The sequence below is a fragment of the Oryzias melastigma genome, linkage group LG7 (assembly GCF_002922805.2).
Source record: "Oryzias melastigma strain HK-1 linkage group LG7, ASM292280v2, whole genome shotgun sequence".
NCBI classification, from domain to species: domain Eukaryota; kingdom Metazoa; phylum Chordata; class Actinopteri; order Beloniformes; family Adrianichthyidae; genus Oryzias; species Oryzias melastigma.
In genome coordinates this window covers 22282199-22298460 of record NC_050518.1, presented here as the reverse complement: position 1 = coordinate 22298460, position 16262 = coordinate 22282199, and the positions used below count along the sequence as shown (strand labels likewise).

General features: G+C 36.9%; 2 protein-coding genes across 3 annotated transcripts in view; both read left to right on the top strand.

The window, feature by feature from the left end:
• The first annotated feature begins 1485 nt into the window (after positions 1–1485).
• On the top strand, positions 1486–5178 carry r3hdml (R3H domain containing-like). The gene is made up of 5 exons (XM_024292082.2): positions 1486–1780; positions 2255–2373; positions 2455–2557; positions 4282–4397; positions 4691–5178. The coding sequence occupies exons 1-5, from the start codon at positions 1577–1579 to the stop codon at positions 4812–4814; spliced, it is 666 nt and encodes a 221-aa protein (XP_024147850.2). The 5' UTR covers positions 1486–1576; the 3' UTR covers positions 4815–5178.
• A 940-nt stretch (positions 5179–6118) lies between these two features.
• Positions 6119–16262, top strand: part of hnf4a (hepatocyte nuclear factor 4, alpha) — a 31289-nt gene continuing 21145 nt past the window's right edge. Inside the window, exon 1 of one of the 2 annotated variants that reach the window (XM_024292252.2) lies at positions 6119–6268. In XM_024292252.2, coding sequence (XP_024148020.1) covers positions 6160–6268 — 109 coding nt within the window. In that variant the 5' untranslated portion in view covers positions 6119–6159. Of the gene's footprint in view, positions 6269–8671; positions 8790–16262 lie in introns of those variants that run through there. The other variant, XM_024292255.2, reaches the window with a different exon arrangement.

Sequence of the window (16262 nt, the reverse complement as noted above, 5' to 3'; positions counted from 1 at the left end):
CATGACATGTCCGTGTTTTTGTACAGCGAGCCCAGAACACCTTGTTCCAGACATGTTTGGTTTGAAGGAGTTTCTCAGCTGATTTGATGGTCTCTGGTTTGACACATTTATCACAGCCCAACATAAGATTCCTCACCTCTCCCAAAGAGGAAAACGAACCCCGGTCTGCAAGGATTCCACTGAATCTTTTATCATTTTGACTTTGACTCTACAACCTATCCAGATTTTTTTCTTTTTTGCTGTCTGCTTTTTAAAAGAATTGCCTGTCATTTTCAGGAGGTGCTCTCACACTCAGGTGAGAAGAGTCCAACAGGATTGAGTTACAGCCTGCCGGTCGAGTTTGAACTTCACATTTCTCTCTGTTATTCATCCACACTCAAATGTTCTGCTCTGTGACAGATCTGTACATGGAAAGGAGGGTTTTAACGATGTGGTAGAACTGACATGCATGTGACCGTTTCTTGGAAAAAAAGTCAGGTTAGACAAAAACACATCCATTGAACATTCTGTAACATATTTCACTACCAAACTAGCATGTACAAGCTGAAAAACAAACATAAAATAGACATTTTGTGTTTAAAAAGGTGACTAGTTGCCTGTAATTTATCGTAAAGAAGTGTTTTGTGTTTAAAGTCTGTATTTGACATGAAAATTGTTATTTTGCTACAGAAGGCAACGCTGTTTGAATCCCCACAAAAACTCAGTCTGCCTCTTTAATGAAGCTGTTCATTTTACTCCCAAAATCAGAAAATCTGTGAGGCCTGTACTGAGCATGTGCAGAAATCTGCTGCCAAGCTCTAATGGTTTCATGACAGCCTGGTTAAGCACTTTCTGAAGCATGACCTGTGAGGTCCACATCACAGTTCAACTGTGCACTGACTATTATTTGTTCAATATACATCCAAAAATGTTTATTTTTAGGCTATTAAGACTATTTTTAATTGGTTGTCAATCTTAGCAGTTCTTTCTACCTTTTTTTTAGAAGTTGTTTTTCATTAATTCAAAAATAATTGTTAAAAAATAATTATTTTTTCAAAATTAAAACACTATAATGCTGTTAAAAAATACAAAAGTGCTTTTGATATATTTTAGGATTCTGGGTTGTGATCCAAAAAAGAAAAAAAGGGAAGAAAAGGTAGGAGTCAACAGACAGGAGGGTGACGTCCTGTCAGTCACACATGGAACCAATGGCTGTTTTCAAAGCATTCTGACTGAAGGGAGGATCTCTGCTGCTCCTCGTCTGACTGTCCTGTGTGACAAAACCTCAGATGAAGGTAAGAGTTTTCCTTTAGCATCTCAGATGTCATTTGAGCAAGTTAATTTTTTTGTTAGTCGTTGAAATTTATTCAGATTTTTCCAGAGGACGTGAATCTAAATGTCAAAAATAGCATTTTTTTGGTGGCACTCTTAATAAATTAGCACAAAATACACAGGATAATCATTTATTTACTGCTGTCTTAATTGCTTTCCTCTGCAGGGGTTCCAAAACTGCTGTCTTGCATTCCTGCTCCTCCACAGGACTGAGCCCACTGCTGCTGCTGCTGCTGCTGCTGCTGCTGCTGCTGCCGTCCTGTGGATGATGCCTGTTGCTCTGCTGAGCTCTGCATTGCTGCTCAAAACCACTGAAGCTGCAGCTGACGCTCCTTTTAGGAAGCTCCCAGAAGCTGCTGGTGTCTCCTCCAGTCAAACTATTACACCCAGAGAGAGGCGCACCCTGCTGGACTTCCACAACCGGGTCCGTTCTCAGGTTCTCCCTCCTGCTGCCAATATGGAGCTCATGGTAAAAATGGTTTAAAATATTTAGGATGTTCGATTCTGTTTTTTTAGCAACAGGTTTGTTATTTCAATAGCAACAAAAATGCATGGAAAATAACAATGAAGTGCAAAGAAGAGTAAAAGAATCATACATGACAAAAGGTGACAACATGTATCCACCAAATATTAATAAGAAAACCTGTGATAAAGCACATTTTTATTGTTTTTGTTTTTTGTTTTTACTACTTTAAGTTCCTTCCAAAAGTTTTGATGCTTCATGTTCAAAACGGACTGCTCACAGGCCACACTTTGGACATGCCGTCATCTTAAAAGTTCGACCTGGATCTTTAAGAAGATCACTGTGAGGCACAAGATTCTTCGTTTTTGTCTAAAATAAACCAATCTGTTGAACTTTAGTACACTTGGCATTGTGTTACCTTAATCTGTGTAAGTTTGAACAACAATTCTTGTGGTCCATCTTTTTTTTTTGTTACTGCAGGTTTGGGACGAGGGTCTGGCAGCGTTGGCGTTCTCCTGGGCTTCTCAGTGTCTCTGGGATCACGGGCCCAGACAAGTTATGAAATATTTGGGCCAAAACTTGTCAATAACTTCAGGAAGGTATTCAGCGTTTAAGAAAAAACATATCTGCTTCTACGTGGTCTCTGCTTAAGACTGACTCCGTGTGTGGTGTGTGTGCAGGTACAAGTCCATCGTTGAACCTCTGCAGTCCTGGCACAGTGAGAGGCGGGGCTTCTCGTACCCAGACAGATGCAGTGGATCTGTGTGCTCTCACTACACTCAGGTACTTCATGTTTGGTCCTGTTTGGGAACCTCACAGGGTTCGAATTGTAATAAAAACGAAGGGTAAATATATTAAAACTGATTATGAGCAGCTGTTTTGGTTCACAAACTGTGGAGGAAAAAACTATTAATAAAAGTAGTAAAAAAGCAAAAGTTTGGGGCTGAGATGAATACATTTTAGAGGCCTATTTGTGTTAATTACTTGAGGTGTAAACCCATTTTGTGTTACATTTTCTACAGTCGTCAGACTTCTGTGACACACAAGTCTGGTTAACTATTTGTCTGCCAGTTATTCTGTTGAACAGCTGTTCCATTTTTCTTTGTTTAAGGATTTTTAGTGTTTGGTTATGTCATATTTCATTTTTATTTTTCAAGTTTTTGTGTCTTGTGCAGTTTTTAATATTGTGTACCATGGTGTGTAATGATTATTAATGCTACGTTTATTGGGTAGATGAAACAAAGAGAAGTCGCTGAACGTAAAACTAAATGTTGTATTCATATTTTGCTTTTCAAAATTGATAATTTGTGCACAATTTTGTCTCAATGTATTCATTTCTTACTTATGCATACATGTCCAGGTATCTTACCCTATACATTCAGCTTTTTTTTCTTCGTGCAAATCACTAAACTGCCATTTTTTAGGGCTGTAAACATTAATGCATGAACGCATTGACGCACGCGATTAATCAAAAAGAATTAACGTGTTAATATGTATTAATGCAAATTAATCGAAGAAACAGCCCTTCACTTTAACTCGGCATTAAAACATTTCGTTGGGTATTATCCCAACCGTTTACAAAAGAAATACCATTTCAATCGTTTTTTTAGAACTTTATTCTTGCTATTTCTGTGGTTTAGATCACTTTTTCACAGAAAACAGATTATTTGGTCCGTGCCATATCATCCAAATACATTTGACCTGGTAAAATACTGTGATTAATCGCAACACAAAAGTGTGATTAATCAGATTTTTTTTTTGTGATCGATTGACAGCAGTAATTCAAAATAAAAGTTCTAAATGTAGAGTTTCATGTGTGATTATTGGCAGATAATAAGTGGTCGGCAAATACTGAGACAAAAAAAATTATAGCGATTAATCGCGATTAATTTCTTCAAGTTTGCGATTAATTAGTTAATTTTTTTATCAATTCCCGGCCCTACTATTATTTATTTTTTATTTAAAAAAAAATGTAGAACTTCAAAGATACTTCCTTCTAGCAACGTTTTGTTTCACACATTTTCCTTTCTGAGAAATAGAGAACAAAAGAAAAAAACTTGCCTCCATGTTGCTGTCTTAAACTTACCATAAATAGCATGAACAGAAGTAAAACCTGGGATGCAATGAATTATTTTCCTCATGTTTTAGCTCAAACATTAATGTGTGTATTGGAAAACAACAACAACAAAAACTTCAAAAAAATCCTTATGATTACTACTCTGTAGTAGAGATGTAACGATTCACTTTCCCCGTGATTTGGTTCACTGGTGTAACATACAGTTTCCTTCTAAACCAAGAGTTGTGACCTCATAGTACTGTAGTAGTACTATCTGGGCCTGAGTTTTCTGCGTATCAGGCTGAGCATACAGCTGAGACAGAGCGTTAGAGTTTGTGAGAGCTGCGCCATCTGCTGCAGGATCCCTTCTGTGTCCGATGGAAGTTCTTCATGACTCCTGGATGAATCGAGCAGTGGTGTAATGATGACTTTATGGTTTCTGCTTTCTCAGATGGTCTGGGCGAGCAGCAGCAGAGTGGGATGTGCTGTCAGGAAATGCTCAAACATGCATGTTTTTGGAAAAACCTGGAAGGAAGCAACACTGCTGGTTTGCAACTACTCTGTCAAGTAAGCCAAATATTTGATTTAAAAAAGCAATTGATTTCCATTACTGTCAAGAGTAGGATCAGATCGATATAGTCAGGTTTTCTTTAGAATAGCTTCAGGTTGTCCAGAACGCTGCTGCAAATGTAAAGTCCTCAATTTAAAGAAACATTTTGTTTGGTTGACATTATAACATGAGAACAGTAGAATTATTGATTAGGTGGTTACACTGTTGCATTTTAAGGTCGTCTATTGAGCCATTCTGCTATTGTTGCTCGCACAAAAAGCACTCAATTCTGCTCTCCTTTGTTTTTCAGGGGAAACTGGGTGGGAGAAGCTCCTTACAAGACTGGGAAACCTTGTTCTGTCTGTCCGTCCAGCTATGGAGGCTCCTGCTGGAGAAACCAGTGCTCAGCAAACTCCAAACTCCAACCACTTTAGATCAAGATCCATGCAAAGTTTGTTTTTTTAATGGAAAATTTCAATTAAATTCTCAGTATTTATCACAAAAAACAGAGTTATATTTACTTTAATCACATACATTGACATTACTCTAGTAAAATTGCATTCTTGGTGTGTTTTAAACCAAAAAGTCTCTTGGTTTGTTGTTCTGGTCCAGATCTTTATTCTTCACGAGTGAAGTAAAACTTGCGTTTTTACGTGGCGTGTCCTTTAACCATTCGTCAAAATGTGACGACTTGGGAATGAGCATGTGTTGTTTAACAGCCTCATGGCTTTTCCACTGAGCGGTCCAGTGCGGTACGGTACGGTATTTTGAGTGTTTCCATTTTAAAAATGAGCCATTAAACAGTTCCGACCCATTGTAGGTCCATAGAAAAATAGAATAGAACGGTTAGGGCGGAGTCTCTGTAGCCACCCGCTGATTAGCAGGAATTGATGACGAGTTTAGAGAGCATCAATAAATGAATTGTTTGTGATCTGTGCAGTTTGAGTTTAAATATGGTTTTCTGCCTGTTTGTCTGACTGACTATTAATTAAGCCATAAATTACTGATGATGCTCAGCATCATATAAGCAATTTACTGCTGACAAGTTATGTTTGTTCACCGCTGCTGCAGGAAATTCTCTGCCCTGCATTTCACCTCATTACATCCCACAATTTACCCTTCGGAGACTTTCTCTGCCATAAAACAGTGCACTTAGACAGCTTTTATGGTTTGAAACCTAAAAGTGTCTGTGGGTGCCCGGCCGCTCTTATGAGCACAAGGTGGAAACATAGAAACACTCTCTTGGTAGCTCACTTTGAAATATTTTGTCTTATTTTTGTCAAAAATATATATATTTAAAGTTTTAAAGTCTGATGCTCAATCCTGCAGAAGTTTTAATTTATTCATGACAGCTAGAAGAGTTTTTCCCATCATTCAAAACATATTTGATGATGTCACCCATCATTTGTTTGCTGCCACCTTCAGTACATTCTCCACTCCTCATCCATGTGTCACCCTCCCTCTTCGTTTGGATAAACTCCTCTTTCTTCGTCTGCATCTGCAAAATTCATTTTTGGTGATGGAACAGGGAAAAAGAAGAAAAATTACAACCATTACAACTTTATGTCTATTTGAGTTTCTATCATCCTGTTGCCATGGTTACAGCTGCTATATAGATTGGTGTCCATATGAGCCTGGTTACTGTTTAACCTCCCCACCCACATTTGCCCAGATTAGGAAAATCAATAAGATAACAGCAGCAACAGCGGCCTTACCTTGCACCAACAACACCATTCTCACACTACAGCACGCGGCGCACAACTCCCACATTTAGACCTAATGGTTAGGAAGCCGAAACGTGGATTTAAACAGCACACTTCAGGAGCAGCGGAGGACGGCATGGTCAACGTAAAAAAACAAGTCGGTTCGAGTGTGGAGCCGTCGTTTGGTGAGTTTTTGACCATTTTGTTAAAGGATCAAAAAAGGCAGGGTCTTTTTTAAGTTTGTGTGGCTTTAAATACACTCCAGAGCGCGGCTGGACAAACAGAAAACTTCTAAAGTGTGTGGCTTCTTCACACAGAACTAACACAAGGGGTGTGCCAAAGAAATGGAGGCTGCTCAGAAAGACTCGGGAGCTGAAGCTGCTAATGATGGAGGTCACTCAGACTCATGATCCTTCTTTTGAATAGCAAAATATTTCACTCTCTCTGACTTTTGATTGTTCTTCTGGATCTTTTCCTCTGTGCTCAACCTCTCAGTTCAGAGAAAAGGCTCCTTTCAGTTACGGGGGGTTTCCTTCTGCTCCTGTGGTCATTCACTGCATGATTTGCATGTCACTATGGGATGCGGAGATGCAAATCCTGCAAGTCCAGAAACTCGGGCCAAAAACACAAGAGAAGTTAATGTGCTACTCAGACACTTCTTACCTGATGTTTCCCAGAGCTCCTTCAGAGTTTCCCTCGACCGAGTGCAATCAATGTTTTCTACAGCAAGCGAGATGCTTCATTTGATGTGTGGTCACCTGAATGGTATTCTCAGTTGCTTGTAGAATGATACATTCTAACTTAAGTACAGTGTGAATCCAGCTTCCTCTTCTCTTTTTAAGGAGGAAGGAAAAATCAGGTTCTTAGTGAAGTATTTTTTTATTTTTTTAATGGGAACCAAGGTTTTAAGTTTGATTTTGTTCAGTTTGGTATTTGCAAAATGAATGGAAGCTCTTGTTGCAAACGCTCTAAATTTATGCCAAAAAATCCAAAAGGAAGTAGGTTTTGGATTTTTGGAAGGTGAACTTCTGTCCTTCTCTATTATATGGTAAAGAGTGGAAAAACTCTTAAAGATGAGCCTTGACAACAGGCTAGAGAACATGAACTCTGGAACAGAGTGGACCTTCTGGCATCATTTCATGTTCGCAAAAATACTCTGCAAATGATTTGTGAGTCTTTGGTGGTCAGTATTCTGTCAGCTGGGCGCTTGAGTACCCATCACTCTTGGCAGTTAAAAAGGCTCATCAGGACCAAAGATCACTGGTTGGTGCTGAGCCTGACTCTCTGGAAAAAGGTGTGGAAGGAAGAACTGAAAAAAGTTGAAACGCATCACTGCAGCAGCAGTCACCCTCTTCATTTCTGCCAGAAGATCCGACCGTAGTTATGACTTTATTCTCCATCAAATACCACATCTGTATTTCTTTAAGAAGAGGAGGATAAAGGATGGAAAAGAAACTCATTGAACAGCAGTGTGAATTCATGAGAGGATGAACTGGGACTGGCCTTCTGGTGTTGCCAGATTATGTAAACTTGTAGTAACCCTGGACAGTGACTTTGTTGTCATGGTTATTTTTCCTGTACCTGAGCAAAAACAGTCACCTTTAGAAAAATACACGGTTAGGAGGAATTGAACATCTGGTTAGCAATACTGTACTTTAACTTCTTAGTTCATTTTGAATTTTGAAGTTTCTTACTTTAATGTTGTATTCTTCTAAACATGAAGAATAACTGTTGCTTAAATCCCTGTTAAATTGAAAAAAATAAAAGTCATTGTTGATATGCTTTTGGAGTTCAACAACTTTTTCTTTGGTATATTTGAAGTTTCTCCAGTATTTCATCAAGATTTTTTCTAAAACCTCTTGAAATGCTGTATCGGCAAGCTTTTGAACACCCCAGTGAATTTTAGTTGAAGCACTTTAACACACCTATACAAATATATACAAATGCAAAAATACAACACATATACAAAATAATTCTAAAATACAATTATTCTAAAATACAATTATTATAAAATATAACACATATACAAAATTAGTTTTAATATCTGCAAAGGCAAAGGAAAAAAAATAAAAAAAACCTGTAAAAACAATTTAAAATAAATAAATAAATACATAATTCTTACAGTGACATAAATAGAAGGGGCAGTTTAAAATAAATAATAATATGATCACTTCTTTAGCCATCATTAATTTCTAACTTAATAATGAAACTAGTAAAATAAAATAAAAAATAGTATTTTGGTCCACTAATGAGGTTTTTCTGCATGACTAAAATTATCCCTAAAACTTTCTGAAGGTAAAGTTTATGAATTCACCTATTTCATTATGTAATATGCAATAGAATGTTCGATGTGTGTAATTTAATTTCCGTATTTCTCTCAATTTTCCTGAAAATGCAAGAAATAATGAAGAAGGAACTCTGCCGCACCTCCAGGGGGCGCTCAAGATACGACAGATGCTCGTTGCTGCCATTTTCACAGACAAACGCCGCGCGGGGTTTATGGATTAGCTTAAATTAGCTTGTTTTTTTTTCTTCAAAAACAAATGTACAGAATAGCATAAAACCAAGATTTTTCTTCGGCAGGGTGTTTCCAAGAAGTTGAGAGACTTTAAAAAAAAAAAATTGACAAAGAAGAACTTTTTCCAAAATTAAAGCATTTTTGTTCAGAGGTGGATATGCTTCATATACAAGTGGACGACCTACCAGGTAGGACCATATTTTCATTAAAGTAAATTATACTATGTAACTACAGTTACATTAAACTAAATAAAACAGCAAAACAAGAATGTAGATTTTATTATTGTTATTTTATTAATCTTGGCAAAAATAACTTGTAATAAAGTAAAATTTAAAGCTAAAAACAAACAAAAAAGCTTCATTAAGGGGCAAAATCTTGATAATTGTGTGTGCAGATTTCTTTTGCTCTTTCATATCATGAAATAATCTTTTGAGGACATATGGAATGATGTGTTGATGCTCTTAAAATATAAAACATGATCAGAGTTTGATAAGCATTCTGCTACTTGAAGGTAGAAAAAGGAGATTGTCCTTTTAATTCTTAAAGTTTTGATTTTGATAGATGTTTACCATCTGAGAAAGCTCACTGCACATCAGTGGACCTACCTGATTATACGAGAACTTAGAAAGTTACTGCAATCTTTCACAGTGTGCATGTGCTGAGTGTGCACCATGTACATGTGCACTAAGCTTTTCTAGTTCACTTGTCATCATGTGGGGCAGTGCATGTCTCACCTGTTACCTGGTAAAAATAGTTGCTAAAATGCACAAATTTAGAACAACATGCAGAAAAATGTCTCTTAAAAACAGAGTTTAGGGTTATTCAATATAAATACATTAAGTTTTATTGACTAAATAATGAACTAACTATAATTATCTTATTATTATTATTCCCCTTTGGAGTCATAGATGTTACCCTGCGTGTTTATGGCCATCACACCCAGCTGCACCACAACAGACAGTTGGGCTGGGTGAATTCACGCCGCAGCCAAGAGGCGATTCGTCAATTCACACACGTCACCCAGACTGTGCGAAACTGGCTCTCTGCAACCAGCTGTGTCTAAACAGAGGCAGTTTATCATTTTAGAATCACAATTAAGCTGCTGCTGTTCCTGCAGATTAATCTGGCAAATGCTATGACTCAAGTGGATCATTCTACAATGAGAAATATTGCATATAAGTGAAACCTCTCAAGAGTTGTCTAAATATTGGATGTTTAGCAGCTCTGTCTAATTCGCTAAATACCAAAATCCCAAGACTTCTAAAGGCCATATATATACCGTATTTTCCGGAGTATAAGTCTCAAACATAGCAAAACATGTCTAATCAAGAAGAAGAAAACCATATATACAGTAAATCGCTCTGGAGTATAGGTTTAACTTTTGGGAGAAAAGTGATTTCAGAACAAATCCACCAAGCCCAGCACCACTAAAAAAATAAATAAAGAAACGTAATAACATTAATCTGTAAAAGAAAAATATCAATATTTGAGAAGATTCTCTTCAATGTTTGTTTTGGACGACTCTTCTTCTGCCACTGTCAGTAGAAAATACTTATACTCAGACGCAGTGCCCTCTAGTGGTTGTTAGTGGAAACAACTGCTAAAGGACAACTGGTGTTTATTGGGAAAATAACAAATACATGAGCTTATTTGTGTCTAAAAAAATCAAAAACAGACACAAATAAGTCGCTCCTGAGTATAAGCCGCACCCTTGGCTAAACTATGAAAACAACTGCCACGAATACTCCGGAAAATAAGGTAGTTGAAAAATTAGATTATTGGACACAAATCAAAATGAAAATCTTTGGTAACAACTCACATCCCCTTCTATAAGAAACAACCCAACATGTCAGCACCATTGACTGTATATGAGAACTGGGCCAAGTGAGTGTGATGTAACCCATATAGAAAATGGCGTATTTTTGGCTCCAACAAAATTAGGTCATTTTTCCACAGTATGGATGCTGCCATGTTGGAGCCAGACGTCTTCAGTGAGCAGTGATTAGTCCGAGTCGGTCGAGTCATCATTTCCATGGCAATCACTCACACCAATCAGAAGTGAGCTTTTCACAAGTCCACACCCCTACTACTTTAAAGCAGGTTTTACAAAATCTGTCACACATCTTTATTAAGATCTGATAAGATCAGATTAAAAACTTGAATAACTTTCACAACAAACGATATCATGAGAAAAATAGGATTATCAAGAAGATGTAACCATGTTATATGATATCTTCTCTCATCCTGCTAGGAGCTAATACTTGGCTAAGATTCCTGGATTAAGTTACATCAGGTACCATTAAAATAAACCATAGACTGCTTTTTCCACTTTTTTTTATCTCAATAAACTAAAATTAACAGTCTCTTAATCTATAATATCACTTCACTTAAAAGTCAAGGTCATATTAAACTCTATAATTTTTGAAGACATTTAATTAAATGCTAAAACATGGTTTACTTATGGCAGGATTACTGTTTTCAACACAATGGTAACATTTTCTAAAAGTATCGTAGTATATGCCAAACAAATCTCCAGATCTGGATGTTTACCTTACAAATGCACTCTCTGGCAGGAACCAAGTCGTAGCTTCTTCTTGGCTTAGATTTGGTTTTTTGTGTAAATAAAGTTCCAAACCACATTTAAGTTTCTTTTAGATACTCTTCAGCAGCATTTAACGTATATTTATATATATGCTTTTTATATTTTACACAAGTGACTTTCTTTTTACAATCACCCTAAACCTGATGGGAAAAGGGAAGTGTGAGCTGAGTTTACTCTTATTTGGAGCAGCACAGAAGACACTGTGTTGTGTCAGGCATATGGGAGTGATAGCTCTGCGGTCACAGCTTGAACAAACTCCCAAGCTCTGCTGCCGGTAGAACCCCTTGGTAAATGCAAACATGACAACAGCCGCTGAGCAGACTCGCCAGATATCTGTTTGCCTACCAACGGAACGGCTTGATGGCAAACCACGAGGTGTCTTAGGAAGCATTCCCAAAGTCTCAAACTGACTGTCAGAGGGCTTCTGTGTTCACTTGCATGATTGTGGATGATGTTGAAGATCTATCACAAAAGAACCCTTTATAGTAAAATGTTGTGTTATTTCAACGGATACACTTTCTCATTGCCACAAACAATTATTTTAACAGTCGACTAATCTCCGATAATTTTTTTCTGATTAGTCGACTAATCGGGTCATGCGCAAACTGAATGTAAAGCACACATCTTAACCATCATTAGCTTTGAACTTACTAAAAACTAGATATATAGCATTAGCTGCAATAATGCTAGTGTGAATGCTGTAAGCTGCAGATGCTAGTGATGATAGCTGAACATGATGAAATTGATAGCTAATAGCTGAAGCTGATAGCCAGTTAACAAATAAGTTAAGTGCGAATTAGCCTGAAAAAAACCTGTTAGCCATAACAGCTAGCATACCGCTGAAATATTAGCTAAATTCCAAAATCTGATGTGCAAACATATTCACTACAGTCCTGCTACAAGTGTCACCGTCACAAACGCTATTTTTAGTGCTGAGTGCTGTTTTTTACAGGGAAACAAATGCATTCTCCCAAAAAAAGAGAAAAAAAGAACTGTGATTAATTTTACACTGATTATTCCTCATCAGAGCTGATTCAGGACTGGAAAAAATAAAACACGCTAATTTCTGCATGAAGAAATAGACAAAGTAAAAGTCTTAGTTGTTCTGCAGACTCCTGAGTATAGTTAGTGTTGGAATGCATCACCAGTGAAGGCAGAAACTATGTGGTAAATACAGCTTCTAACCCCCCCCCCCCTCCACATTTGGAGGCTGGTAGAAGTGGCCTAGTTCTGCTGAGCCTCTCACTGAAAAACACTTTCTGAACCTTTTTGTTCTGGAGGTGAAACAACAGAAATGGGAAAGGATCTCATTCACTGCAGGTGCAGCGCAGCATCCTCCTTTGAGGGGGTGAGGGAAAATCCCTTCTATCCTCGTTTCCTGTCATCATTTACTGAATCTTTTTTGGAAAAAGGAAAGAATCAAAGATGGAAGATGGAATTTGAATCAACCTTTAAAGTAACACAAATACCGCTCCAGATAGATCCCCTAAATGAACTTTAATTGCACACAGATGGACCAGAAAAAAAGCATTTGCAGTTGCGTCTAGCAAAACATCTAATTTACAGAATAACAGTAGCTGATACGTTCATCCGTGGATCACTGATGGATCACAAAACAAGCTTTTTGTTCACCACGGACAAAAGAAAACAATTTACTGGACTAAAATGAATAGACAGATAAAGCAATAAATGTATCAGGCATGTTTTATTAATGTAGTATTTTACTTACATACGAAAAATCACAAATTCTTCACAATAAAATCACAAAAAAGAATTCCATCTGCTGTTAAGGACTTTAAATGGACATATTTTAATGAACACTGAAAGTTTTCAGCAGCAAAGTTTAAATGACTCAGAATCAACAACTCAGGACACACATAATAACATCTCACAGTCATGCAGGGATGTCAAACTCTGAATCCATGATGAAAACACATCTGGAAATGTTAGTAAGTTATTACAAAAGCAGATTACATTCGTTTTAATTAAAATGAAACAGTTTTAATCATCTCCTGTTCAGAGACAAACATAAGAGGTCAAATCAGGATCACGTGAACAAAAAACAGGCTGTAAATTAGAAAAATACACATGGTAGATTTGAAAAAACAAATAGAAAATTTGTTTTAAACTAAAAAATACACATTGTGACATTACAAAAAAAAAAGAAAAAAGAAAAAAAGAAAATTAAAAATGTGAAAAAAATACATTTTAAATTCAAGAATTACTGATAATTTGAATGAACCTTGAATAAGAAAAAACATTAAACCTAAAACTTACTAAATGAAAAAGAAAGTTTTATTTGTAACAGCTGCTGTTTTGTCTTTTGTTTCTCTTCCTCTTTGCTTGAAGTCTCCGATTTACAGTTTCATTTCAGAATTTTTAAAATCGGAGTTGATCCAATGGATAGCGAGACGTCACAGGTGTCAAACACAAGCAGATAGTTTAATCTGGCCCCGTTGTGAAAAGGAAAAAAATATAAGGATGTTTGGGAAAAAAGCAAGTTTAGAGCCCCTTCCTGAGTTATGGTTATTTAAAAGGGCCACTAGGGGGAGCAAAGCAAAAGCAAAACAGATACAGCATTTGGGAAAGATGCAACAATAAACTTTTTTTTTAAATTTGTTTTAAAAAAATTTTTATGAAATGCATTTTATTTGAAATCCACTGGTCTCTGTGAATGAATGTGTAATAATACGTGATTAGGCTACAAGGTTGTCATGTGGCTTTTTTTTCCAACTGAGAAAAACAATAAAACAAAACAAAAATAAAGCTATAGGTAACAAATGAACGATAGGTTATTTTGCTGTTATTTGCTGACACCCCTGGGCTATAGTGACGTCATTCCTGCTCCAGAACAGCCTCTGTTGTCGGTGCCATCTCCTCTGATGTGAAAAAGGGATAATGCCCTCAGAATAAACAAGATATGAGTCGATACTGTAAACTGAGGCCTTAAGGCGAACAGGGAGAGAAACAAAACCAAAAGTTGAAAATACCAGCAGCAGTTGTATTATTCTTCATTTGGTAACAGTTTTTGGCTATTCTATTGAAGTTTTTTGTATTTCTTCAAATTCAAAGCTGTTTTTTTACATTTTTTTAATTTTTTGTACAAGTTTACAATGTGTCAAGTTTAGTCAAGTTTTCGATGTTTTTCAGATTTAAAATCTGTTTTTGTTGATGCTGATTTGAGCATGTTACATGTCAGAAACAAACATAAAGGCTTTAAAAAGACTTACAGGTGAATACAAATGAATACATTCCTGTGGTGGGACTATTATAGTTTGGGGTTGTTTCAGAAAGAGCAGGTGCTACTTTAGATTACATGGGAGTGCTGTAATCAAAGGTAAAGGCATGCCCCTCACTATGTAAAAAAAGCAGTAGTTTTGGAATATTGAGTCACATTGTTGGAGAAACAAGCCACTAATTAAATAGTTTAGCCCTAAATGATGTGAAAGAAGAAGATGGACGTATTTTTATTCTGGTTTTTAACAGATGCTGAGCTCCATCAGCAGCCTGTTTGAGGAGCGAGTTTTACACTGTTCACTTGACTGTATTAATCTGGTGTTCACGTCTCCAATCAAATCTCATTGTGAAAGGCATTATGGGATTATCCCTGAGCGCCGCGGGCCCGTACAGTTAGACTGTTGGTCTCAGAAAAACAGCACTATCCAGTAACAGTGGCACCGCTTCTCCTCCCAGCCTGGTGGGGCCTGAGAGAGCCGCCGAGGCTCATGGGCCTTCGCTCAGCTGGCCGGCTCACCGTCAGAGCTCGGCCGTCACAGGGATGTATGGCCAGGATGGGACGCTGCGTTTCAGCAACTCATGCAAAGGTAAAGGGACGTGCGAGGGTTTTGGTCGGAATATTTAAAACCTCAGCTCTGTGAGGGTTGCATTTGTTGGACTGTTGCCTGAAACTTCTACAGAAATGCCTTTCTTAAGATTTCAAAGTGCTTTTCTGTACTGCAGTTTGTGGTTCCCATAAAACCAGGTTTCTGTGTTAGAAGGAGTAAAACTGAACAAAGATTTCCTGTTTTGGGGGACATGTTCTGGAGTTATACCATGTGTGTCCACAAGATGGCAGTAGTAAGCAGAGATTTTAGTACATCTGCAGCTGCACAGAAAAAAACAGCATCTCTGCCATCATTTCTGCCTGTGATTTATTTATTTGAAATATCAAAAAATTTAAATCTAGAAATTCTAACAGTTTAGAACTAAATGTAGATAGATATAACCTGAACTGGATTCTACAGATACACCAAACAAAGTTGCTAAATAATGTTTAACAGCCATTTTTAACTAATGCAACGTCCAGCTTCTATGTACTGTTACTGACTTACCATAAAATGTTTGTCAAAGTGTGACTTTTGCTCAAATGCACACATTCACTCTGTGATCAGGTTTAAAAAATGATCAACACAAGAAAAAAAAAGATAAAAAGTTAGAGTTTTTACAAAACTTTTTGCAAAAACACAAAGTCAGCACAGTTGAAGTTAAAATGACTAACAGAAGACATGTTAAGAATCAAAAAGAGTTTTAAAATTTGGTGTATTCAAATCTATAGTATGGTTAATTCTTTAGCAAATTAAACAATTTTTGCTATTTTTTAAGTGTCTTTTTCATGCTTTACTTGTATAATATATAAAATTGAAACATATTTAATATTTAATCAATTTTTTTCCAAACATTTTAGTGCAAAACATAAAACTTAAACATTTTCTAAATCTGCATTTAAGTCACAATTCAGATGAATCTGAGAGAAGTCTTTGTTGAAGTAGCCTCTAAAGTAATTCAGAGCATCTTCTGAGGCAGCAGAATCCAAACCATCAGAATAAATCTGCCTTCAGCAAACAGACATTCAGCCTCACTTTAAATACAAGCCGTGATGCAATCATCCGGCTGTCAAGCATCAAGAAGACACAACGACAAGAAAATGTTCTGTTTTTCTTTACAGCTGTGATCAGGCTTTAAATGTGACTTCACTAAAGTTTCAGAGGACATTTACATCACTTCATATCTTGTTTTTTCAAACTTCAGAAGTTTGTCTATTGACAGTCTGAGGGCCGAG